The sequence below is a fragment of the Sphaerodactylus townsendi genome, linkage group LG05, assembly GCF_021028975.2.
Source record: "Sphaerodactylus townsendi isolate TG3544 linkage group LG05, MPM_Stown_v2.3, whole genome shotgun sequence".
NCBI lineage: Eukaryota > Metazoa > Chordata > Lepidosauria > Squamata > Sphaerodactylidae > Sphaerodactylus > Sphaerodactylus townsendi.
In genome coordinates, this window is record NC_059429.1 from 38,910,050 (window position 1) to 38,935,559 (window position 25,510).

At 40.6% G+C, this 25,510-nt stretch overlaps 1 protein-coding gene across 5 annotated transcripts; it reads right to left on the minus strand.

The window, feature by feature from the left end:
• Positions 1-193: 193 nt before the first annotated feature.
• On the minus strand, positions 194-23,729 carry SLC35A3 (solute carrier family 35 member A3). Of its 5 annotated transcripts, none has more exons than XM_048498628.1 (8): positions 23,670-23,729; positions 8,240-8,444; positions 7,181-7,335; positions 6,975-7,097; positions 5,220-5,391; positions 4,110-4,228; positions 2,805-2,938; positions 194-1,389 (listed from the first exon to the last, which is right to left on the minus strand). In XM_048498628.1, exons 2-8 carry the CDS (start codon positions 8,424-8,426, stop codon positions 1,299-1,301), a joined length of 981 nt encoding a protein of 326 aa, XP_048354585.1. In that variant the 5' UTR covers positions 8,427-8,444; positions 23,670-23,729; the 3' UTR covers positions 194-1,298. The 5 variants fall into 5 exon arrangements, with proteins under 5 accessions (XP_048354585.1, XP_048354586.1, XP_048354587.1 ...); XM_048498629.1 differs by having other exon boundaries at positions 8,240-8,441; positions 23,670-23,717; XM_048498630.1 differs by lacking the exon at positions 23,670-23,729 and adding an exon at positions 23,146-23,167.
• Positions 23,730-25,510: the final 1,781 nt, after the last annotated feature.

A 25,510-nucleotide genomic window follows, 5' to 3' on the forward strand; every position in this document is an offset into this window, starting at 1 on the left:
TCTTCAGTGTGCATCCTGGCCTGGAATTTACTTTGCCTCAGGTATGCAATTGGACCTTACGGCTATCCTTCCATTCATACCAGCAAGGATCATCCCCTATAATTGTTGCACAATCATTAATTTTCATTTCTTGGTCAACACAATTCTAACAACAGAATTTCAAGACCAAACAGAACCACTCTTTGTTGCGTAATTTGTGAGTATTTTTTTAAAGCTCTGTCATATTGTACAGTATATACATATTATATACCACCATGGCTCCAAAAGGAGCTATTATAATACCTTTACACATTGCATTTTTAAAAATTAACCTGTACATTCTTTAAAAAAAAATCTCCAAATTATATTTTTATACAATGACAACTACTATTAAGTTTACCGCAAGAAAGCTTTTGCTTATCTTGAAAAGGAATTGTTCTTTGAATACAGCCACAGGGATGGTAGCAATCGGAGCCTACCATGCCACTGGCAGAATGTGGAAGCACACCAACAGGCTCTGTGCTTGTGCAATTGCCATTCATTTCAATGGGCTTTCTGTGCAGTTCTCACAGAGCCTTAGAAGTGAATGGTAATGAGGCAGCAGCGCTTCTGGTGACCTGATCCCTTTACGTGCCCAATACTTTATGGGAACAGCAAATGGTAAAAATACCAAAATTCTTTCCCTCATCAGTCATAATACATCTCATTATTACATGAAATGTTTTGCAACACCCATTTCTGTTTATTAATTCAGCTCCCTATCTAAAATATTAAAAATCTGGAAACGATAATGCCTTGTAGTCACGTGTAACAGTCTTTTTTTCCTTTAGGAAAGAAAGAGGAATACCTAATTAGAGCTGTCACTGTAGAACTACATCTTATTTTGAATTGATTGGATATTTATAGATACACAGCAAGTACATACTTACTAAAACAAAATAGTCAATTTGCAAAAAAAAAATCGATATGATTCAACAAATGTTGTCATGTGCTCTTTCAAGAAGAGTGCATAGGACATCTCTGCAGCAGTCAAATGCAGCAAATTATTCTGAGGTAACCTCAGAGTTCCATCTGGAATCATTACTAACTGTAAGTACCAGAAGCTGTCACTGCCCATCAGGCTCTGTGCTAGGCCATCCTTCTTTCCCAGAGGCCCTATTGTTCCCCATTCTTTTTTGTCTCCTGTGAATCCCGTGCTGTTCTTCCAATACAGTGTAAACTTTTCTGCTCCAGTGCTTGGTGAAGTCCTCTGTACAGAGTTATTTGGAGGTCTCTTGAATGAACAGTCTTGGCAAAATAGTCTGGCATGGAAGAGTCTGCTATGCTTTCATAGTATTCCCCACAGGTTTTGGATCATACCCATATAGGAATGTGGCTGCTATTACAAGAACAGCCCCAAAGAAGAAGACACTGAAGAGAAAAAGAAAGAGAAAGTCACAAAAAGCTGAGCATGAATTCTTTTTAAATCATTCCTAAACTATGTATCATGTAATTTGGGAGATTAGCAGCACTGGGTCAGAACTCCAGCTATGGCCACAGGAATCATGCTGGCCGGCCAGAAAAGCAGGAGTAGGGCCTGCATGTGCCTGAAGGTGCAGGCATATGGTGGCTGAAGGGAGAAGAGGTTGTCCTCTAGGTGCTGCTGATTAACTGGGCATTCTAGATACCACATACTCATGTATAAGTCAACCCACATATAAGTCAAGGCACCTAATTTTACCACAAAAAACTGGGAAAACTTATTGACTCACGTATAAGTCGAGGGTGGGAAATGCAGTAGCTACTGGTAAATTTCAAAAATAAAAATAGATACCAAAAAATTACATTAATTGTGGCATCAGTAGGTTAAATGTTTTTGAATATTTATTTCAAAGAAAAACAGCAAACTAGCTCTGTAAGTGGAAAAGAGGGTCAATAAGAACAATATGGTATCAACAATAACTTTAAAAGTACAAAAACCTTAGCTTTTTTGTAAGGAAGGGTTTTAAACAATGGATCTTACAATAAAAACTGGAATGAACATTCCTGTTCACTGTGACTCAAAACTACCCTGCTTTTTAAAAGAATAGTTCATTATTTGTAGTGTACATATTTTAAAAATTGCACATGGCTGGTGTCATTTTAGAAGGGACATTCACACAACCTGTCAGGGGAGGAATGTTTATGTTAGCAGTACCAACATTTCAGAGTATCTTTAGGAGACCCTCCTGATGATACCACCCAGGTTTGGTGAAGTTCGGTTCAGGAGGGGGTCCAAAGTTATGGACCCTCAAAAGGGTAGCCTTATCTACTATTAGCTTCCATTGGAAACAATGGGGGGATGGGAACACCCACTTTGGGGATCCATAGCTTTGGACTCCCTGAACCAAACATCACCAAACCTGGCTGGTATCAGCAAGAGATTATCCTGATAATACCACCCAAGTTTGGTAAAGTTTGATTCGAGGGGTCCAAAGTTATGGACCCTCAAAATGTAGCCCCATCTACTATTAGCTCCCATTAGAAACAATGGGGGTTGGGGCACCCCCTTTGGGGGTCCATAACTTTGGACCCCCTGAACCAACTTTACCAAACTTGGCAGGTATCATCAGGAGTGTCACCTGATGATATCCTGGAATTTTGGTGCCACTAGCCTAAAAATGTGCCCCCTGGAGGCCGACAAAGTAAAAACCCTAAAATATTTTTAAAAATACAGCTGACTCATGTATAAGTTGAGGGGGGCTTTTTCAGCACAAAAAATGTGCTGAAAAACTCGACTCATACATGAGTATATATGGTAACCAAGAGTCAGTCAGCACAGTTTTAACTTAACTAGTTATTCTTACCTTGTAGGGACAAAATCTTGCAGCCAGAAGTATGAGATTAACGTTGACAATATAATAGACAAAGATGTTGCAAATCCTTTTAAAATGTTGTCTGCATATTTTATTACAGCAGCTATTACAAGGCCTCCGAGTGCCTGACAAAATATTAATAATGAAAGCTTACTAAATATGCATACCATAACATTTACATATTGCAGGAAACAAGGATTCTGAAGGAAAAAATATGTTATTTTAATGTTAAACATCATTTCAGAATTATTAATAGAATCACTGTACTGAAAATGCTATTGTATGTCAATTTAAAACAACAAAATTTACTTAAAAGTTGTAGAACAAGTCAAAGCTAAAAGATGAGTCGTCAGAGGAGCGCAGGGAGATAGAGTGTCAATTATCCTACTCTTTGTGCACTCAGCAGCCAGAATATTGAAAAATACTGTGCATCTTAACTGCACAACTGAATCAATTACCATCTCCACATTTTCTCACTTACAAATATGTAGGTGAAAAGCTTAGATACTTCTGTCAAAAATAAAAACTGTAACATTATGACCCTGCAACATTCCCAAGGGCTGGCAACTTCTTGGAACTTCCCCCCTGATTTCACAAACTGAAGAGAAGCCTGCTGCCAACCATTCACCCACATGAACACCCCAGTTTCTCCAGTCACTGGAACAGACTTCATATTCACTGCTGCTTCTACATCCATTGTAGAAATTGACCCAGGAAGATCAGCCTTTGGGGCTGAATAAAGTCATCTGCTGCACATAAAGATATTAAGCTATGCCATAAGAGACACCACATTCTTTTCTTCTTCCCAAAAGAATCAGGTTGGAAATCACTAATTAAATAATAATATCTAGCATCTTACTCTTAGGAAAGCTTTTTTAAAATTAGTGACATTTGGAACAGGGGCTTGCCAGCTCACACTAAGGCCCCTTCCGCACACGCAAAATAATGTGTTTTCAAACCACTTTCACAACTGTTTGCAAGTGGATTTTGCCATTCTGCACAGCTTCAAAGAGCACTGAAAGCAGTTTGAAAGTGCATTATTCTGCATGTGCGGAATGAGCCTAAGTTTCATCGTTACATGTTCCTCTGATTTCAAGAACAGTATTTGGAAAATGCTATCAAGCAGCTGCTCATTCACCCATCAAAACAGGGTCTAATACCAATATATGGGACAATAATAGTGTCAAAAATATCCCTTTAGAGTTAATTATAACTCATAGCAGTTTCCCTTCTCAAAAAATTGCCACTCTTACTTTCTGTCAGAATAAACATGGCTGATTTTGGGGGGCACATTACCTGCAGAACTACAACTATCCAGGTGAGGTTGTTATAACCCTGGAAAAAGCCATTCTTCGATACCGGTTCTCCATCATAAATATACACACCCATCAATCCAAATATGCTGCCAAAAAATCCTGAAACACAAGACAGGTAATGGAGTAAGTAGTGAAAGAAGAAATTTCTTCTTTATTCAGACACACAGAGACTCATAAGCCAGTTGCCTCCTATAATCCATTACTGTAATGAGCTCTGTGTCGGCCAATCCTTGAAAATGCTTTGCTAATGAAGAATGCAACAGACCATTCATTGACAGAGGGTGACCACAGGAATGTAACAGGGGTCAACCACAGAAATACAGCAGCTATGCATTGCCTAGCCCATAGGAAGCAATTGGCATTCTAAAGGCAGAGTCATGGCCACCCGCTGCGACCCAGGAAAGGCCAGAAGGTCCAGTCTCAAACAACAAATTTGTACCAAGACATGAAATGGGAGCTCTTTGAAAAAATCAAGGCAAAAAGTTTCCTTGGGGATCATGGAATCAGTTGCACAATGTTCTGTATTCCACTGTACAGCTGAGCACCCACTTAATGCTATCACAAATCAAACAAAACAAGATGATGCACCAACAATGAGTGAATGGCAATTATGTCTCAAACAGGATGTAAATTCCTGGAGTTCCTGTTAGCAAAAGTTAATGGAAAACTTGGCATATGCTTCTGTAATGGTACAATTGAATGTAAATTGTTATAGTAGCCTGATTACATTATGATGGTGAAAGCTGTTTTTATGATCAGCTTCTAACCTGAGGGGTGCTTTACAGGTTTAGCCTGCTAGGTGCTGTTTTTGATTTTGATAGTTTTATGCTTATTATTTTATGTTTGTATTGAATTTGTTTTTACTTTGTGAGCTATGTTGAGCAGTATATATAAGCTGCCTTGGAGAGTGGTAGAGTCTCCTTTGGTAGTTTTTAAACAGAGACTAGATGGCCATCTGTTGGGAATGCTTTGATTGTGCATTCCTGCATGGCAGGGGGTTGGACTGGATGCTTCCAACTCTTATGATTCTTTGATATAATTTTTCCAAATTAATAAATCTCTGGTCAGTTTCTCTCCAAGTAAGACTTACCCAGCTGAATATTCCTAATCCACACTGACTGTTTGGTTTCTTTCAAGATTTTCTCAAAATAAACTCCAGCAAATCCACTTGAAAAGCAGGCGATAAGGACTGCCACAAGGCCCACAAACTGGGATCCTGCTGAAAGTTCTTTCGTGGCTCCTTCTTGTGATTCAGTTGGCCACTAAAAGAAATAAGCAAACTAAAAGTATTTGCTTTTAATCCATAGTGTTACTGACTAGAATGAAATACATTGTTTATTGCTTTTTAAAAGTACCAGAAAGGCATATAGCTGTGATAGCATGAAAGAAATAATATTTTCCTTCACTCTGTGAGGCATCGTCTCCCTTGTATGCTGAAGTCCAATGAAAAGCATTAATGAAATTTGCATATTTCTTTGGTTAACCTCTGTAGATAATACTGCTTTAGTTTATTTTAAGCCAGTAGAATAGAAGACCACCTGTTCCCGCCAGCTTTCACTAGAACTGCCAAGAACTTACAAGCAAGAAATTACCCTGCTCACATGGTTTTTTTTTTCCTTTATCAATTTTCACTAATTCTGCCAGTTTACCATTAGAATATGTCAGATTACTCTGTAGTGTCAGTTCTAAAACCACCACCATGTTGAGAAAGTTTAAGACCTCTTTGACTGATTCAGATTACAGCCACTGTTGTCTGATCAGTTTAACTGCAGAGGGTTCTTCCATTACATTTCAACTGACCAGAGGTGGAATTTGGAGGGCGAATATGGAGCTTGGAGGGTGGAACCAACAATCAAATGGACCCCTGCCACTTCAATTTCCATTTGGAGATTGGGGTTAGGGTGAGCCCTGATCGCCAGTCATCAACTGTATCCCTGTCCTGAATGGGACACAGCTCCTGGAGTGAGCCCTGGATGCTGTTTTAATAGCTACACACCAGTGGTGGGATCCAAAAGTTTTAGTAACAGGTTCCCATGGTGGTGGGATTCAAACTGTGGAGTAGCACCAATGGGGCTGGGCGAGTCACGAAGGGGGCGAGGCCGGGCATTCTGGGGGCAGGGCATTCCTGGGCGGGGCTGTGGCAAGGTCGCAGCCACTGTGCCGGTCCTTGGATGGGAAATGAATGCATGCAGGCGCAGGCTGCCACGCATGCCGGTGCACCTCCTGCTAGACTGCTTCAAGTTCTGCGCGCTACTGCTGAGAGGAGAACGTAACTAAGGCACAAATCACGTGGCAAAATCACCAATTAGTAACCCACTCTCGGCACACACAAATAATTAGTAACCTACTCTCGGGAACCTGTGAGAACCTGCTGGATCCCACCTCTGCTACACACCTGACGTAGAAGCAAGCAATAGCTAACCACCTCTCAAGTTCTCTTGCCTTGTAAGCTCTACAGCAGTGGTGGTGAACCTATGGCACTCCAGATGTTCATGAACTACAATTCCCATCAGCCACTGCCAGCATGGCCACGGCTCTACAGGGTTTTCATAAATCGGTTGTGACTTGACAGCAAAAAAAAGGGGGGGATTTCAAAGCAGGAGAAGTCAGAAATAATTTGCCATTGGCCATTGGCTGCCTCTGTGCAGCAACCACACACTTGCTTCATGGTCTCTCCAATTCAAATACTAAGCAGGGTGAACTCCTCTTAGCTTGAGATCTGACAAGGTGAGGCTATGCCAAGATCGAGCTAACCTGGGCAAAACATAAAGACTTACCACACATCAGTAAAACAAATCCTCACTATTCATATTCAGAAGGATCTGTGTTCATGTTTAATATATACCTGTACAAATGCAACTCCAGTCATCAGAATCACCAATGAAAGCCATTGATACACGCCTAATTTTTTACTCAACATGGAAACAGAGAACAATGCAGTGGTAAGAATTTTCAGTTGATATGTGACCTGCAAAAGAAGAAAAGCTCAAGGTTACTAAATGGTATTATTTGCCCGTAGGTTTTTAAAACAAAATCTGTGGCACACTGTACCTGGTAAGTAGCTGCATCTAGATTTGACAAGGCAACATAGAGGAGGTTATTCTGTAGTGTATAAATCCCTGATGGAATAGCAAGTTTAAGGGTCTCCATTGGCTTGTTAAGGATTTCATCATGTAGCACTCTGTTGAGAGCTCTTAAATTGCACTCTGTGAAAACAGAAAGAATTACAAAAATTGTTAAGATTTCTAAACTGACGAGTTAAAAGAAGTAGTAGTTTTTGTTTGTTTGAAAACTTTGTTTTCAACTTACTGCTTTTAGGTAAAAATTATATAAGAAATTAGTATGCAAAGTGAGATAGTTTCACACAGCAAAGGAGATGAACATCTCTATGCTGCTAAGTGTACAAAGCTCTAATAATGCACAGACTGTTCTTATGGCTAAAGAAACAAGACTCTGCAATCTATCTGGAGCTTGTCTCTATAGCAGTTGGAATTTCTGCAGCAAAATCAAGACACAAGGTTCTCTAGGCTATGTATTTCCCTCCTATTACCATATATCCCTTCTTTTTGATCCTGATGGACAGGAGTAGTAGTTATGGTGCAGTTGTGATGCCTTCTGAAAGATTTACTGTGCCACAGCCAGCAAGCCAAAAGCTACACTGCCCTGACATCTGTGAAATCCCCCAGGCAGTACAATGGGCTGTGCTTACCTTTTTGCTGGTGTAAGTCTGTGCTGGAAAATGGGGACATTCCCAAGCCAAAAAGGCTCAGGAACCTGACCAAAGTTGGCTCTGCCCCGGGAATGCCCCCTTTGGCACAAACACAGGTTCCTACACCATAGAAGCACTGTTGCCACAGCTGCTTTGGTGACTGTGTATTGCATAGCTCCCAAACACCAGAGAAAATGGCCTTGCATCATTGTAAATGCCCCTTATACCAATGTGATATTTATACTAGTGCAGAGGTCACACTGCCTCCTCAACAGTTCCCCCCTCCCCACACTTTGTATTGCACTGTTAGTATTCATGCTGCGTTCAAAATACAACATAGTGTATTGACAAAGATATTAACCTTTGCTAAGGTTACAGGGTGGAAAAAACCAGACACCTACTGCTGTCTTTGTAAACCAACAAAATGCAGGCCATAATCTTCATAAGCTCAGCAATAACAACTGCTGTTGAAGACAAATAACGGGGTCCTTCCTCTTTCAGAGTCCGAGAGTAACGCATAGTTAAGACCAAGCTTGTTGTCTGGAAGACCAATATCCCCAAGGAAAGGTACTTTAAGTTGGTAGACATAGCTTGACTTTCAGTCTTCTGAAAACAAAAAAGGGGATGGGAACACATATACATGAAATGTTAATCAAAGTGATGTACTGAAGTCTATTTAACAAAGAACCAAAGCATTATAATAAATGAAGATACCAAAGGTATATGTAGAGCAAATGTTTCACAGTGACAGTACAAAAATCAATGGAACAATATATTGCTCATATATCATCTGATTTAAGGGCTATTCGTTCAAGGGTTGTATTGCATTTAGCTGTATAGTTAATTAATTGCCCCATAAAATTGAGAAAACTATCATTTTAGAAAAGATTAGTAGGCGTAATAGTAACGTTTTTTTAAATAGTTTGGAAAATCAAGCATTTCATGTTTCAACAGAAAGTACGTGCAGTATGTTGCCTCCCCCACCCATGGCACCCTCAGACTCTTCCCACCCCTGCCAAGACCTCAGATCCTCTAGTCTCAGATCCTCTAGACTCAAGCGGTGCATTCTAAAACAAAGACGTTCCTGCATGTGGCAGATGAAGTTACAATTCTACTTAGATCTTTTGGTAGAAAGTTGATTTGCTAATTGCTTGATCTCTTTCATAATTGCTTTATCTAGAAAATTTTATGTTGTGCCTCCAACACTCTCATTCTATCCAATATGTTCTTAGTTTGGTCCATTAAGAAAAAATGATCTGAATATGGTATCCCCCTTAGATATTTTTGTTTTGTTTAGTATTTTTATGCTGTTTGGTTTGATTACAAAGTATAATGATATATAGATGGATAGTGCTGGAATACGGGAGAGAGATCTGCATTCTTGTTTTGTTGTAGATATTTTGGAGATTTGTAATATATCTGGTCATTGACTGTAAATAAAGTCTTCTACTTCTTCTTCTTCTTCTTCTAGTTTGGTCCATCTTATCCTTCGTTTACTTTGCTGCAATTGCTTCTAAATTTCCTCTCATATATGATTTACTGGTTTCCCAAGCCATGGCCTTTATGATATTCTCCATTGTATTGATTTTTAAGCAATTCTTCTAAATCTTTCCTACATTTCTCCACAATTTCTTCTTGCAGAAGAAGATTTTTGCTTAATCTTCCCCTTCCTCTTCTGTTTAACTGCCAAATTACTTCTACTGGATTACGGTCTGCAAAAGTTTTGGTTGTATATTCCTACTCTCTACATTTATGATTAGAGTTTTAGATATCCATCACAAGTCAATTGTTGAATAGGAAGAAGAAGATTTTCTATTTATATCCCCCCTTTCTCTCCTGTAGGAGACTGTGAGGTGGGTGGGGCTGAGAGAGCTCCGAAAAGCTGTGAATAGCCCAAGGTCACCCAGTTGATGTGTGTGAGAGTGCACAGGCTAATCTGAATTCCCCAGATAAGGCTCCACAGCTCAAGCGGCAGAGCAGGGAATCAAACCCGGTCCCTCCAGATTAGAATGCACCTGCTCTTAACCACTACGCTACTGCTGCCACTGATGTCTATCAGTGAAAAAAGGTATAGTCCTGCATATTCAAATTTTTAATCTTCAGTGCATTAAAAATTTTTTGAACAGGATACAAAGTATTTCTACGAAACAACATGAGAAGATTTTAATAAATGGAATTTTAATAGAAGGAATACAAATTGAAAAAGAAAAAAAAACATAATTTTTTGCATTACAATTGTTGACCTCTAAGATCAGACACAATGCAAAAATCAAAGGACTGAGAGTAGATGGAAAAGAGTTTAAAATGAAACGTTATGCTGATGATGTAGTAATGATTATTATAAACTCAATGAAATATTTAATGGAACAATTTGATGAATTTGGATATTTATCAGCATATAAAATTAATAGGGAGAGGACAGAAATTATGTTGAAATTTTTAACAAAGCAAGAAGGACAAGAAATCGGAAGATCACTAGCTGTGATATGACATGAACTCAATTCAAATATATAGGAATAAATCTGACTGGACAAAATGAGTCACTATTCAAAGCTAATTACAAATTGACATGGATGAAAATACAAGAGGATACACAAAGATGGACTAAATTAAACATTTTATGGTGAGGAAAAACGTCCACAGTTAAAAGGAATATTCAACCAAAATTGAACTAATTTTCAAATGTTACCAATTCATATACAAGGAAACAAATTGAAAGAATGGCAGAAACAGATAAATAAATTTATATAGAATGGTGAAAAGCCAAGAATTAGGTTTAAAGTCTTGCAAGATGAGAAAGAAAGAAGGTCTAGGAGTCACAAATATTAAATTATATTTTCAAGCTGCGGGTCTAGTTTGGATTATGGACTGGATTAAAAAACTTGATCAGAGGATAATAAAATTAGAAACAGCAGATTTGGAAGTAGGATTCCATAATTGATTGTGGACAGAAAAAAGTTGAAGAAAAGAAATATAGTTAGAAATGGGAATCATGCAATTAGAGATGGACTGTTAACATTTTGGGTCACAGCAAGAAAAATAATAACCCCTTCAAAAATAATAAGCTCTCCCTTAATGTCACCTATAGAAGCATATTATGATAAGAATGTGATGAAAAAATATAATGGCTTTTATATTTTCAATTAGCCTCAAGATTAAGACGACAAATTAAATTAACAGGAAGAACAAGAAGAGGATTGACAGAATTGAAAAAGAAGAATTCACATCAAAATGAACATGCATGAGGATGAATATATAACCTTCTGTTGCAGTATGATACAGAAATTAGACAAGAGAAATCATGTATGGCCAAGTGGATGTAAAACTTTGACAATAAAATATCCTTCCAACAATTTGAACATTTATGGATGAAAAGTATAAAATTTACAGACAGCCAATCATTAAGAAAAAACTGATGTAAACTGTTTAACTGTTGGTAAATTACCCCAAAGGACACTGAAAAGATGAATAAGAATTACACAGAAAATTGCTGGAAATGTAAAGTGGATAGATCCTTTTTTCATATGTGGCTGTGAAATGGAAAAAAATGGAAAGATATATATGCCAAAATACAAAAGATTTTAAAAGTTAAATTACTTATGGATGCTCAGACAGCGCTATTAGCTATTAGCATTGTCTTACCAAAGCTATTTGTGTTGTCTTACCAAAGAACATATCAAAAACGTCAGAGGAATTGGTGTTTGACAACAACAGCTAAAATGGTTTTTTGCAACAAAGTAAAAGGTCCTAACCTCAAGATCTGGGAAAACAAATCAAGAAAATATGCACCTTCCACTGGTCCAAATCCCAACCCCAGAGCTTGAGGCTCCTTGCTCAAGCCCTGGCCAAAATGGCACTAGCCCTTTAGCTCATGCTGTATATTTGACATGGTCCACAAAGCAGTCTGCCTTTATGAGTAACTGATTAATGCTTTTAGCGTCCAGAGTTACCAGGCTTGTCAAGTACAGTATAAACAACAAATTAAAAGGGCAATAAACATTGAAGAGGTGATCCAGAAACTTGAAGAGGTGATCCAGCAACTGTGTATGGACAAAACAAGGACACATTTTATAGCTCCTCCCCATCCTAGAATTGTATCTGAATACTTCAATAGTCTGATTCATCTCAGATTACTTCTTAGTTTTCAAGCATTTCAGTCTTTACTCCCAATTGATGGCCTTGATTAGACTTTCAAAAGCATTAGATACTCTCTAAGGCTCATTCTGCACATGCAGAATAATGCACTTTGAAACTGCTTTCAGTGCTCTTTGAAGCTGTGCGGAATGGCAAAATCCACTTGCAAACAGTTGTGAAAGTGGTTTGAAAACGCACTATTTTGCGTGTGCGGAAGGGGCCTTAAAGAAAAAAAATCAGATACTATTTTAAACTGTATATATATATATATATTTAAAAAGCAACAGCTACCACCAAACTGTTTGATGCTCTCTACGGTGCCTAAAAAAATCCTGTGGAAAACTTCTTAAAGTTAAACACAGATTAAGGAGTTGAATACAGACTATATTTTCCACTAGTGGAACGGAGCATTTCTGCCTCCCCCTTGTTACTAGTAAATACTGTGATGTGACATCACCCCATGGGTCAGTGATGACCCAGTGCTTGCATAGGGGCTACCTTTATGACAGACAGACAGACAGACAGACAGACAGACAGACAGACAGACAGACACCCATCACCACGAAATGCTGCTCCTGGGGTAAGAGGACCCTGAGAAACTACATGAGGCAGTACCATGCAGGAAGGAGGAATTTATGGAAACTTGCAGTTCAATTTGGATCCAGCTCAAATACAGTTTTGAACTGACCTTTGTAAAGCATAAACCAGATCTAAGCATGTGTGCTGTCCTGCAATGAATTTCATATTAAATCTGCATAGCTCAACTTCGGCACAGTGTAGCCACTTAGTGGAATGAAACTCTGGCTAAAATAAATAAAAGTGCACACTGATTTGCTGCGATAACCATGAGCATATATTGATTTTGAACTGAACAGAGACTTTACACAATATCTGAGGGTATGCTATGAGTTTCTCAAATATTTAACAAGGATTCTTACAACACTAGGAAACATTCCACAATACATGCTTATACAAGGCTTGTAAGGTAAGGCTTTGTTAGAACCCACAGCCATGACAGGAGTCTACAGACAGGTGATGACTGGAATCAACACTTCAAAATGAACCTTCTTTCCATTTTTCTTTCTGCTTTAGTCAGCCTCATCTCCTTTGTCATTATAACACTGACATGGTCCACTTCCCAAAAAGAAATAATCTCAGCCAGAAACAAGGACAGGTAGAAGGTAATGACAGTCAGCATGGCGCTGAACCAGGATCAAAGAGATCTGGGTTCAAATCCCCACTCTTGCCAAAGATAAATTGTTGGGGGACCTTAGGCCAATCACACTCTTTTAGACTAACCTGACATGGAAGCCCATGACTGAAAATACTTTCAGAGGGTATCCATGTTGATCTGCAATAGAAGAATCCAGTAGCATTTCACAGAACAGTAAAATTTTTGGGGTATAAGCTTTCAATTTGATTCTTTGAAGCTTATACCCCAAAATTCTTGTTGGTCTCTAAGGTGATACTGGACTCAAACCTAGTACTTTGACTGAATTTTTTTTTTTGAAAAATAGACAGAAAGGCTTGAAAGGGATATGTGTTGGACAAATCCAAAAAATGGTGAGATTTGCCAAAGGGCACACATTAAGTATTACCAGCCACTCTAAGCCTTTGGTATCAGGAAGGATTTAAGCAGAACATTAATATTGTTTAACTCATTGCAAAATAGGTGATTTCAGTATAAACAGATGTGTGACCCACCAGTTGGTTTCTGAGTTTAGGCCCTGATATGCACCTTGACAATGGAACACATGCAATGGAACACATGGAACATGCAATGGAACATGCAATGGAACATACAACCTCCCCATATAATCAGGTTTTTGGCATTCTCGATGAATTTTAAAAAAAACCTGTTCACTTGTAAACATCATCTGAACATAAAACAAGCAAGTAGTACCAATTTAGTCACTTTCGCGAGATACCTTCTCATGAAACAATTCATGTTCTTTAGACTATTTTGTAATTGCTGACTACTTCCTAATCAACTGCCTGGGGAAGAGTTTTTCCTGAATGACAAGTTGTACAACTTCTATGCCAAACCATCTGATGAAGACTCTTGGTCTTGTTCAAAAAATCAAGACATGTTATCTGAAAGACTCTAAAACCATAGACTTTTAAACGTGAAAAGAAGGAAATGGGATGAAGAAAAACCCACATATTCATTTTGTATGTATCCATTTTGCCAGTGCAAATAAAAATGGATTGAAATACTGATGCCCAGCAATTTGGGCTTTGCATTATGACAGAAGCTTAGATTATATGTTAATATACTGGATAATCCTACAATGCACAAGAAATATTAATAATGGAATATTGTGGGGTTTCCGGGCTGTACGGCCGTGTTCCAGTAGCATTTTCTCCTGACATTTTTGCCTGCATTTGTGACTGGCATCTTCAGAGGATGCCAGCCACAGATGCAGGTGAAATGTCAGGAAAAAAAGCTACAGCCGTACAGCCCGGAAATCCCACAACACTCCAATGATTCTGGCCGTGAAAGCCTTTGACAGTACAATATTAATAATGCTTGCTCATCCACCAGTGCTATTGATCCCACCCCCACCCCACTCCACAAAACTTCCCAGTAACAGCTCATTCAGATGCCTAACATGACTGCAATTCTCTGTCTATAAGATACTTTGGAAGTATCTAATGGATCCTAATATTTTTCCTATATGCCCATACTACCAGAACTAGCATGTCAAAACAAGAAGAATTTCACTTTGAATCATCATAAATGCGGGGGGGGGGGGGAAGACTCCCTGCAGGCATTCCAGAGGGGTAATTGTGATGGATTCCCCTGATGCACACAAAACCTTCAGCATAGTAAAGGTTAAGACTCCTAACAGCTGTTGGGAATGCAGAAAAAAAAAGGGGGGGGGACCTGACCGGAGCTAGCAGCCAAAGGGCTGGGTGGTAAGGGGACAGGAGAGTACGTATTAGAGTATTTTAGAGATCCCAAGAGGGTGGGGAGAAAACTATGTCCGTTAGGGGGAAAATACTAAAAGGGAGCCAGGTTCCAGGGGGGCAGAGAAGAGGGTTTTGATCAGGAGTGGGACATCAAAACGCCTCAGGGATAGCCCATGATTTGAGGTACTTCCAAGGGGAAGCTCTCAGTACTGCCTTTTTATTCTGTTCTCTCGTAGTTTTTAGTAGGTATAAAACTCTCCATACCTAAGAGGCCAGGCAGACAGTCTCAGACACTCTTGTCCTGGGCTGAACCCCATGTTAATATAAACAAGAAAAAACAAGTTGTAACAAATCTGTAAATAGTTACTTGCATTACACATTTTCTAAGCGTTAAATGTAACAAATGAAAAACCACATTACTAAGTACAATGTCTGCAGAATAAACTTCTTTCTATTAGTTTATATTTGTCTCTGAATCCTCTAATAAGGAAATCATTAGAAATATGTTAATTATTCAGGGGACTTCCTCATTCCGCTCCTATACAGAGAAGGGACTTGTTATAATAATCTGACATGTCAACAGCCACAACAAGCCCAGATTCCCTCTCCAGTTTAACTAGCAGACAGGTTGGGATGGGTAACCCCTTGCTAGTAACACTGCAGGGTCTTTGTCTTACATCAAATCACAAAAGTTCAGAATGCAACCTGATGTGCTCAAATTCAACTTCGTTCTCTGCTTCTATATCACCAACATTCACTATTGCAGGCATTAGCTTTGGATTTGCATTTCTCAAACAGAAAGTCACACAATACCTTTCTCCTTGCCCTGTCCATTACAGAACTTTCAAAATTTGTTTGATAGTATTCAAAGAAGTAAAATCATAACTATCACCAATCATGTCCAAGCCCTTTGCGACATCGAGAATAGTTCTTTGGATCCTGTCCCCTTAAGTGTTCAGCTACCCAGAATGCTATAAACACCAATTTTGCATGTCTGCTGTAAAACCATCTCAATAAACAGACAAACACATATCAGAACACTGTAAAAATGCATAAAGATATACCAACTTCAAATATAATCTTCTCTCCACTGGTTGCCATGATTCTGAATTTTACGAGCATAATGCTCTCCAAAGCCGGAGGGGCAAACTTCGATTATCAATTGATCATCTTAGCCTTTTGACAATTATACACCAATCTCAGAGTAAGGAAAAGCTGTGTTTTCCCCTTCGCAGTATCAGCTTCTCACATGCCACACTTTCATGCTAGCATTCCTCAGCAAACACCAGACGTCATAATTCATGCAAAAGGAGTTCATTATCGTGGAGGGAATCTTTCCACAGCTAAAAGTTGACTTCAAAAGAATTATTCTACACAGCTTGTCTCCCAGGCAAATGGAAACCAACCAGGATATGGATACAAAGTCCAAAATACACTGTATTTAACTTAAGACAAATGACGTGTCAAAAGTTTTATGACAGTAATCTTCTTTGTTCCACAGGAACAATAACCTGCCCATTACACAACACAGGACAAGTAGAGCAGTTTCCTCCTGCTTCCTCTAAACCAGAAATCTTAGAATAAAATCTTCAACATAAATTTGAAATCTGATTAGAAAAAGTACTGCAGATATGCAAAATAAAAGATAAGCAGGCCTTTTTTTTCTAGTCACTGAGTCAATTCAAATGCTTAATTCCATTACAGCTTAAAAGCCACGAGAAAATTATTCCTTTGGCTTATATGCCCAATTGTTCCTGCAAGGAAGAAGATTTTACAGACCTCCAATTTAAAGTTAAAACATTTGTGTTGCTCTTATTATTTAGTAACCATGATACCCTCAAATGCCTTTTTCTAAACAAATGTTTCATAAGAACAGCCTTCCTAGAGTAGACCATGTGTCCTTCTACTCCAGCATTTTGTTTCTCACAATGTCTAGATACAGGAGAAGAGGACTGCATTAAAGGCAGAGGAAAAGAACAACAAAAAAGGGGGTGGGGAAAAGATGGTGCAGAGGGACAGTATAACTGAATAAAACAATTCTATTTCTCACTGAACTCCATGTCCTGAAGAAGCCCACAAGCAGCATAAAGGCAACAATCCACCTCACCACTCTATGCCAACAACTGTACAAAAATATCCTGGAGGTTCTATTTAGCCATGATAATAAAAAGCATATTGTATTGTCGAAGGCTTTCACAGCCGGAATCACTGGGGTGCTGTGTGGTTTCCGGGCTGTATGGCCGTGTTCTAGCAGCATTCTCTCCTGACGTTTCACCTGCATCTGTGGCTGGCATCTTCAGAGGACCTGATAGTAGGAATGGAAAGCAAGTGGAGTATATATACTGTGAGGTCAAAAGGTGAGGCCATCTGAATAGAGTAGCCTGGCATGTGAGTCACAAAGAAGTCTGTAGTATGTGAGTAACAATGAAGATAGCAAGGTCAATAGGTGAATGCATCTGAATAGAACACAGGTGTCAAACTCGCCAGAAAATTATTCCTTTAGTTTATATGCCCAATTGTTCCTGCAAGGAGGAAGATGTTATGGACTACAGTGGACTTCAGATGTTATGGACTACAGTTCCCATCATCCCCTGCCAGCATCATGTTGGCAGGGGTTGATGGGAACTGTAGTCCATAACATCTGGAGGGCCGCATGTTTGACACCTATGGAATAGAAGTATCCTGGTCTTTGATTGCTATTGTCTATAGTTGTCCTGTGTTTGTGTGAAGCTGATTAGTCACTGTCTTGATTCTAGAGTTTTTCAACACTGGCATCCAATTTTCATAGTTTCTTCCTTCCTGTTGAAATTGTCCATGTGCTTGTGAATTTCAACGGCTTCTCTGTGTAGTCTGACGTAGTGGTTGTCAGAGTGGTCCAGAATTTCTGTGTTTTCAAATAATATTTTGTCTCTAGGTTGGTTTATCATGTGTTCTGCTATTGCTGATTTTTCTGTCTGAAATAGTCTGCAGTGCCTTTTGTGTTCTTTGATTCGTTTTTTTGGGGCGGGGGAGCAACGCAGCGCTCAGAAACCATCACATTATAGAATATGCCCTAACTCACAAATCTGAACACAACCAGGGCTCCCCAGTATAACAACATTGAAAGTGATGCTGGGGGGGGGGGGATCCACCCCAAAACAGCATCATTTTCAATGTTTAAACTAGGGAGCCCAGATTCTCCTTTTAAATCACCCTTAAACGGAGAATCCACCCTGAAACAGAATCACTTTCAATGTTGTTTAGACTAGAGAGCCCAAATTTTCCTAGAGAACCCAGATTCTCCTTTTAAATTCACCTTAAAAGGAGAACCTGGACTGTCTAGTTTAAACAACATTGAAAGTGATGCTGTTTCAGGGTTTCAGGATGCTGTTTCCCCCCAAACAGCATCACTTACAATATTGTTTAGACAAGGGAGCCCAGATTCTCCTTTTAAATCCACCTTAAAGAGAGAATCTGGGCTCCCTAGTTTAAACAACATTGAAAATGATGCTGTTTCAGGATAGATTCCCCACCCCACCCCCCCAAACAGCATCACTTTCAGTGTTGGTTGTTGTGGGTTTTCTGGTCTGTGTGGGCGTGGTCTGGTAGATCTTGTTCCTAACGTTTCGCCTGCATCTGTGGCTGGCATCTTCAGAGGTGTATCACAGAGAAAAGTTTATTATACACTGTGTGCAGACTTCTCTTAAAACAGATTTGTCTCTGTGACACACCTCTGAAGATGCCAACCACAGATGCAGGCAAAACGTTAGGAACAAGATCTACCAGACCACGGCCACACAGCCTGTAAAACCCACAACAACCAGTTGAATCCGACTGTGAAAGTCTTCGACAATACTTTCAATGTTATTTTTTTAATATACGGAGCCCAGATTCTCCCTTTAAATCCACTCCAAAGGGGGTGGATTTAAAGGGAGAATCTGGGGAAAAAATGCGGGTGTCTGTCAGGGAAGCAATGTTTAAGTTAAAAGTACCAAAATTTCAGGCTATCTTCAGGAGACTCTCCTTCTGATACCACTCAGGTTTGGTGAAGTTTGGTTCAGGCGCCCCCATCCCCCATTGTTTCCAATCAGAGCTAATAGAAGATGGGTCTACCCTTTTGAGGGTCCATAACTTTGGACCCTCCACCTAAGTTTAGTGAAGTGTGGTTCAGGGGACCCTCAAAAGGGTAGCCCCATCTACTATTAGATCCCATTGGAAACAATAAGGATGGGGCACCCCCTTTGGGGGTCCATAACTTTGGACCCTCTGAACCAAACTTTACCACACCTGGCTGGTATCATCAGGATTGTTGTCTGATGATAGCCTGAAACTTTGGTGTCGCTAGACTAAAAACTGCTCCCCCTGCTGGCCAACAAAGTAAAACACTAAAAATATCAAAAAATTACAAACGAACCCAATTTTTTCTGCACCGTCCATGCCATCAAATGGTGGGTGCCTGGGACATTTGTCCCCACATGTCCCCATGCTATCTATGCCCCTGACTATGGGAGATGGAAGACAAGTTTCCTCTATCCACTTTCCTTACCCTATACATAATTCTATAAACCTTAACAATGTCTGTCTCCCCGAATGTATTTTTTCTAAACTAAAAAATCCCAGACTCTTTACAGTTACCTCATAGGAAATGTACTCCAACCCCTGGTTCATCTCAGTTGCCCTTTTCTGTACTTTTCCAGCTGTGGAATATTCTTTCAACACATAATGGCCAGAACTGTACAAATGCAGGCACACTACTTGATCTGTACAGGGGAATTACAATTCTGGCTTTTAAAAAAATTCTCAATGCCTTTCCTAGTAATTTCCAGGATAGAGTTTGTTTTTTCACCACTACAGCACACTTCATTGATATTTTCATTGAACAATCCACTATCATCCCAAGATCTTGTTCAATCTTGGTTTCAGTCAATTCTGAACCCATCAGAATATATTTAAAATCAAGACCTTTTTTTTGTTCCAGTGGTGATCACTTAATAATTACAACACAGAACTTCATTTGCTCCTTTCTTGCCCATTTACTCAATTGAAAGAGATCCTTTCTATAAGCTTCTCAAAATCCAACTTTACCATTTTGAACTATTTGGTGTAATCCGCCAACTTGGCCACTGACACTATTCACCCACAATCCAAAATAATTTAAAACACTTTAAATAGCACTGGAACACTGTCCCTTTTGGGACCCCGCAGTTCATTTCCCCCCATTCCCAGTTTAACCCATTTTCAAGACCTGTCCTCTTATCTTCTAAAAATGGCATATTGTTACCCACTCTGAATTCTTGGGGTAGGGTGGGGAAATAAAACATTTTTCAACACTTTCTGTATAAAATTAATTTCTTCTGTATCTGTATGCAATGTCATGGCAGGTCTATATTCATTCTTGAAACTAGCAATATCTGTTTTTCCCAATGAATCATTTTTCAAGGGAAGAAGAACAGCCCTGTTTTTCAAGTGCTTCAATATTTACTTCAGCATCAGAATATATTTTGGTACGCCACAGATTTCTTTTCCCACCTCTCCAAAACACAGAAAACACCGAACACATTATACAAAAATATTATTAGATAACTGCAACTAAAAGTGGTCAAGTAAGGGAAAAGATCAGTATCCTGGAAAACAGGAAATTCCGGATCTTACTGGGTTTAACATTAGTGTTGCCTGGCTGATTGAGAGTTACTGTGTATACAAAGTGAAGCAATAGTTTTATATTGACTTAGGAATTTCTGTGCCAAAACCAACAGTAGAGTACGTATATCAAGTTCCTCCCTCGTTATTAGTAAATGGTGCATATACTGTGTACACATCAAAGTCTTCTCTGTATGTAATTGTACAAATGGGGCCTGGTTGGTAAAGTACACACACAGTAACTGAAACTTCTCTCCACATTTGGTACAAACCAGCCATTTAATTCAAGACCATTAACACATACATACTAGGACAGCAAAGCCCCATAATTCAAAAATAAATTATATACAAAAGAAATGTTATTTTTTATACCCTGCTTTTCTCTAACTTTGAGAAGTCTCAAAATGGCTTACAAACGTCCTCCTTCTCCCCATAACAGACACCTTGTGAGGTAGGTGAGACTGAGAGAGTTCTGAACAAAGGGTGTCTAGTCCAAGGTCCCCCAACAGGCTTCATGTGTAGGAGCGGGGGGAACAAATCCAGTTCACCAGATTAGAATCTACCATTCATGCGGAAGAGAGGGGGGATTCAGTCCTTTAGATCAGAGCCAGCCACTCTTAACCACTACACCACACTGGCAGTATACTATACTAGCATAGTAAACTTAATTTGGTGTTTTTTTCAGTCTTTTTTTGTATGCTGCCCTCTTTGCCTGGAATCAAAGATTTTTCTACCTCCATTCCTGTATGATACACTCCTGACTTGCAACAAGAGAATTAATATTCATTTATGATATAAAACTGTGCTTATTTACAAACTAAAAGCAATTGTAGCTCTGCTCACTGGAAATCTGGCCAATTTATTCTGTTTTATTGTCTGAACTGTTCACTATATAATAGTATGCCCTGTTTGTGTTTTTTTAGTCATTCAGTGCACCAACAAGCCACAACCTTTTGTGCTATATGGCAGGTGTTCAATGTGTTTTACGTTCTCTTGGGCATAGTCAAATTCTATTTTTCTTCCTTTCCAATACATACATTTCCAGTAATAGGCTTTTCCCAACAGTGAGTCTTTCATTCTAACCATATCTTGTGCCAAAACTCTTTACACTTGGTTCCTACACCTTACAGTAAACAGAGGAGGCCCAATTAAAATGTGATGACAATGAAAAATAGCTTACCTGTGAAAAGTTGCACTCATCTAGCACCTCATTAAACTTGGGCCTTCAAATGCTACATGTACAAGGTTAGCATACCAGGATAAAGATCTCTGGTATGATAACATTGCAGGAAGAGTGGCTTACAACCCCATTAAAAGGGAGGGGGCCGAACCTGCTGTTTAGAGCAGTGCAGAGCTGCACCAGTGGATTTGCCCTCCCCAGGGCACTTGTCCAGGCAGAGGGGTGGATCTGTCAGTGGGTGGCCACCACAACCCTCCACAGCAGTGGGACGCAGTGATGAATGTCATGCCAGCAACCCAGCATGTTTGCCACCATAGTAGGGTCAGTCTGGGGGCATGGCCGGGGGAGGAGTTAACATTAGTCAGTTTCCACCCGGCCATTGCCGGGTAAGTTCATTAAGTCCACTTGGGGCTTTCCAGGGCAGGGAAGTTTTTTTTATTTTTGACCTCCTCAAACTGCCAGAAAAGCCCCTTTGGGAACAGGAGGGCGGCCGCAGCACCACATCCAGGTGCACAGCCTCCTGAATGGGGTTGGCCGTATCCCATTTAAGATAGTGGCAACGTTGAGCTGATAACGTCTTTTGTTAAAGAATATGATGCTCAAATTGAGTTCCAAGTTAAAAGGACCCCAGGCTTTCAGATTTCACATACTGCATGAAGTGATGGTTCAAGTTTTAAGCAACTTTTTTTTATTTCAGTCTGCATAAAGGTTTAGGGTTTTTTTTTTTTTTTTTGGCCATTAAGTCACAGCTGATTTATGCAAACTCCCTCGGGTTTTCAAGGCAAAAGGTGTTTGAAGGTGATTTGCCTGCCTCTGCGTCACACCCTTGGTATTCCTTGGAGGTCTGTCATCCAAATACTAGACAGGGTGAGGCCGGAGTGTGTGTGACTAGCCCAAGGTGATTCAGCAAGTTTCCATGGCACAAGTGGGGGTAGTCCAGTACCTGAACTACTACACCATGCTGGCTCACACAGAAAATTATACATGAATAAAAACAATTTCTGAAGAAAAACATATGTTCTTAGATGATAAAAAGACAGGTGAAACAGCAGACATCTCATGAAAAGTGCACAAAACAGAAAAAGCAGCTCTGACCAATGGTCGCTTTTTCCAGCATCCCACTTCCCACAGTGGCCAGACAGATACCCCAGAAGACATGGATGTCAAGGTCTTCCTGTAGCTGTTGAATCCCACTATATGGTATTCAGATTCCAAATGCGGAGGTTACATTTGACCATTATGGCTAACAGTTACTGACATTCTTTGTGAATTTCCTTGTGGCTGACAAAGGGAAAAGGCTCCTCTAAGAAAAGATGATATGCCCATTGTTGTACAGTTTTTGTAAATTTTTGCACTAAAAGTTATTTATCAGTTCATTAAAACTATGCTCTCTCATTTGCTAGTGACATCTTTTATTCAATCAACACATCCAAAAACTGATTTATCCATGGCCAATTTTACCTATAGAAACAGTTGCCAAGAGTGTGTCCAGCGATTCTGGAAATCTAGACTCTTAACCCCAGATTCTTCTTACTGGGTAGGGTGGGGAAAGGCATTTTGGATGGCGTTCAGAGGATGCCTCCTCTTCTCTCCTTTATCACACATTAAATGACATTTCAACACAGGTTCCAAGGTTCACTGCCTCAATGCTGCATCCTCAGCCTGCACCAGGGTGCCATGATATCCAATCCCAAAGGCAAGGAAGCATTAGCTGCGGCTAGTGCAAGGGACTCTGCACATGCTCGAAGACATTCTCTTCCTTGGGACTACTTCTCCTATCGTGGGCATGGCGCTCCAGCAACTGGTTAACACAACGGAACCAGATCTCCTTTTGTATCCGTTCTCTAGTCTGTCTGGCTTATCCTCTGCATCCTCACACGAGCTCCCACTTCTCCCACGTCTTCCTTGGGGCCGCCTCGTGCTCCCTCCCGATGGGGATGCCCTTTCCCCTGCCTGCCCGCCCAGCCTTCCCTTCCCATTCTCACCTGCCGCGCGGGGAGCCCGACGCGCTTCCCTTCCGGGTGTCTCTTCCCCGGTCCCGCCCCGACAAGTCTCCGGCTACAGCCGCGGCTCCGCCCTCTCCGTTCCCAGCGCCTCGGCCGCTGCTGCCCACACCCCCGGGGCGCTCGGAACACCAGAGAGCCAACCAACAAGGGGGTGTCCAGCCTTTCGTCGGACCAGGGGAAGGAAACGGGGAGCGATGGAGGAAGGTGAAGCACACCAAGGCTGGGAAACGAAGGTGGCAAGAGACAGGGCGCCTCGTTTATTACTTGCAGTTTATATTCGATTGTCTTGAAGAAGATATCCCGCCAACTAATGTATCAATGGGGGTGGGGGGGTGGGATGCATTTCCTAGCAGCAGTATTTCTCGTCTAGACTTGTAATATCAACTCCCCCCCCCCCCCAATTAACCCACGCAGCCCTCCAATCCATCCCATTCATGTACATGGAAGAGAAAAGATAGACCATGCAGTGGACTTTCAAATCTGTTCTGGTGAGTAATGTAACTAAGTGTCAAATCTACACTGGTGAACATGTGCATTCCATTTCTGTTTCTACATCTTAATTTAATGTAGTCCACCCCTCCACTTAAGAAAAGAAGATAAAGTTATTCTAGCAAGTGCAGCATGGGACATATCCATGCTGCTTGTGTAACTTAAGAGTGTCAGGACTTGTGTCCTGAGCATGTCTTAGTCTACAGGCAGCACCAAAACAATCACACATCCCATGTTCCGTGGCACCGCCGTGGCGCAAAAACATGCTTGAAAAACATGGATCCTCATGGATCCTCATTATTTTTATCCTTGGTCACCTCAAAACCACTAGTACATCACAGCGCAAGGCCTTAGACACATGTCTACACAAAACAATCAAGCATCCCATGCTTTGTGGTGCCACAGTGGTGCAAAAATGTGGTTAGAAAGCATGGATCCTCATGATTTTTCCCTTGGTCACACCAAAATCACAATCACATCACAGCTCAAGCCCTTTGCAATGTGTCTGAACACACCAATCACTCATCTGACGCTCCGTGGCGCCGCAGTGGCCCAAAAATTTGCTTGAAAAACATAGAGCCTCATGGATCTGCCTGCTTTTTCATTTTGGTCACCCCAAAATCACCACCACACCACACCTCAAACCTTTTGCCACGTCTCTAAACACAACAATCACACATACCACGCTTCGTGGCAATGCAGTGGCCCAAAAACCAGTTTGAAAAACATGGATCCTTGTGGATCCACCTGGTTTTTGCCCTAAGTCACCCCAAAATCACCACCACACCACACCTCAGCCCCATTGCCACATGTCTGAACACAGCAATCGCTCCTCCCACGCTCCGTGGCGCTGTGGTGGCCCAAAAACCTGCTTGAAAAACATGGATCCTCATGGATCCGCCTGTTTTTTTCACTTGGTCACCCCAAAATCACCACCATACCACACCTCAACCCCTTTGCCACATGTCTGAACATAACAATGACTCCTCCCATGCTCCGTGGCGCCACGGAGCATAGGGGGAGTCATTGCTGTGTTCAGACATGTGGCAAAAGGGTTGAGGTGTGATGTGGTGATTTTGGGGTGACTTGGGGCAAAAAACAGGCGGATCCATGACAATCTATGTTTTTCAAGCATGTTTTTGGGTTACTGCGGTGCCACGGAGCGTGGGAGGAGCAATTGTTGTGTTCAGAGACGTGGCAAAGGGGTTGAGAACACAAGAACTAGCCTGCTGGATCAGACCAGAGTCCATTTAGTCCAGCACTCTGCTACTCGCAGTGGCCCACCAGGTGCCTTTGGGAGGTGTGATGTGGTGATTTTGGGGTGACCAAGC